Here is a 1,477-nt window from a genome sequence, read left to right on the forward strand (position 1 = left end):
CATCTGCTGGCGTCCCGAGTGGCCCCCGGCTGCGTCGCTCGCCCGCCTTCCTCATCGCATCCTAAAAATGAGCCCGCAGCCCACACAGCCGCTCGCAGACGGCGCCTTCCTCCTCCCACCCGCACCAACGGAGCCCCAGAAGCGCAGGGCAGGGCTCGGTGTCGCCGTTCGAGCTCGGAGCCGCATCTGCCCGGCCCGGCCCGGGCTTTTGTGCCACCTTAAAGCAGCCCTCAAATAAATGAGGCTCTTCCAAATGCTTCTCTGGACCCGCTGGAGCTGATTTGCCGGGTGAATTTAGGTCTTTAATGGTATAAAATTCCTATGAGTTGTGAAATTGTGGCGCTGCAGCTCGCGCTCAGCCCCTGTTGAACAGCCGAGACCCCACGCAGGAGGTGCAGAGCCATAGGAACACCTTGGTTTGGTGGCCATGCTCCACTAAAACAGCTTTTTTATGGCCCTGGACGTCACCTCCTTCCTCCCAACACCCTGGAGAGGCCCAAGATGCTCCGTGTCCCTGGTTTCTGCATTTCAGGGCTCTTTTTGAGCCTCTTTTGGTTCAAAATCCTCCAGGAATAGCTCTCCCACATCCATGGCAGTGTCTCCCTTCCCACCCTTCACTCCTGCAGGAGAAAAATAGCAAGGGCAGCGATGTTAGGAGTGGGATTGCCAAGACGGGAAGGCGTGACAGTAAGGTCTGAACGCCGAAAATGTCGCTGCGGAGGAGGGAGAGCTCCCCTGAATATCCAAACTGGGATGAAACGGTCTGAGTCTGGGGGCAGCAGGAACGTTTTGGGTGTCTCACAGTGACATCTGTCACCCCAGGGGCTTTAGGGCCGGGTCCGAGGTGTCCCCAGGGGTGCAGTTTGGGGATGCAGCTCTCGGTGATGCTCTGCATGGCAAAGCCCCCGAGCACGATGTGTTTTCTCCCCCGCAGCTCCTGGGGCAGCTGGAGAACACGGGGCCGCCTCCAGCCGACAAAGAGAAGATCTCGTCGCTCCCGACGGTGACGGTGACTCAGGAACAAGTCGGTAGGTGACAGCGCTTCCTCGGGCTGGGAACGCTCGAGTTTTCCAGCTCAGCAGACCCCGCTGCCATCTCTGGTGTTTGTTCCTGCTGGGGCTCTCGGCTCTCAGCAAACACCTCCATCCTGCGCTGTTTGCGCTGCCGTTTTGGCCTCCCAACCCCCTGATCGCTTTCCCTTCTCCTCAAAACCTCCTGTTTGCGCTGCTGCTGCTGGTGTCGTCAGAGCCAGGTTTGCTGTGTTGCTTTCTCCCCTTTCAAATTGGCTGAGGGCAGGGCTGGCAGCCGAGCTTTGGGACCTTTTCCTGTTGCAGTTGGGGTTGTTTCTCTGCTGAGATTTGGGACATTTCCCTGCCGAGCTTTGGGACCTTTTCCTGTTGAAGTTGGGGTTGTTTCCCCGCCGAGGTCCGGGACCTTTTTCCCCCCGCCGAGGTCCGGCACCTCTTTCCCCCCGCGC

At 59.0% G+C, this 1,477-nt stretch overlaps 1 protein-coding gene across 1 annotated transcript in view; it reads left to right on the forward strand.

Annotated features, from left to right (window-relative positions):
- RNF115 (ring finger protein 115) overlaps window positions 1-1,028 on the forward strand; it is a gene marked incomplete at both ends in the record, with an annotated part of 3,480 nt that extends 2,452 nt beyond the window's left edge. Inside the window, one exon of the mRNA XM_010190746.1 lies at window positions 935-1,028. Within this exon, the coding sequence (XP_010189048.1) occupies window positions 935-1,028 (94 nt within the window). The remainder of the gene's footprint in view (window positions 1-934) is intronic.
- Window positions 1,029-1,477: the final 449 nt, after the last annotated feature.

The sequence above is a fragment of the Mesitornis unicolor genome, unplaced genomic scaffold (assembly GCF_000695765.1).
Source record: "Mesitornis unicolor isolate BGI_N332 unplaced genomic scaffold, ASM69576v1 scaffold25280, whole genome shotgun sequence".
NCBI classification, from domain to species: domain Eukaryota; kingdom Metazoa; phylum Chordata; class Aves; order Mesitornithiformes; family Mesitornithidae; genus Mesitornis; species Mesitornis unicolor.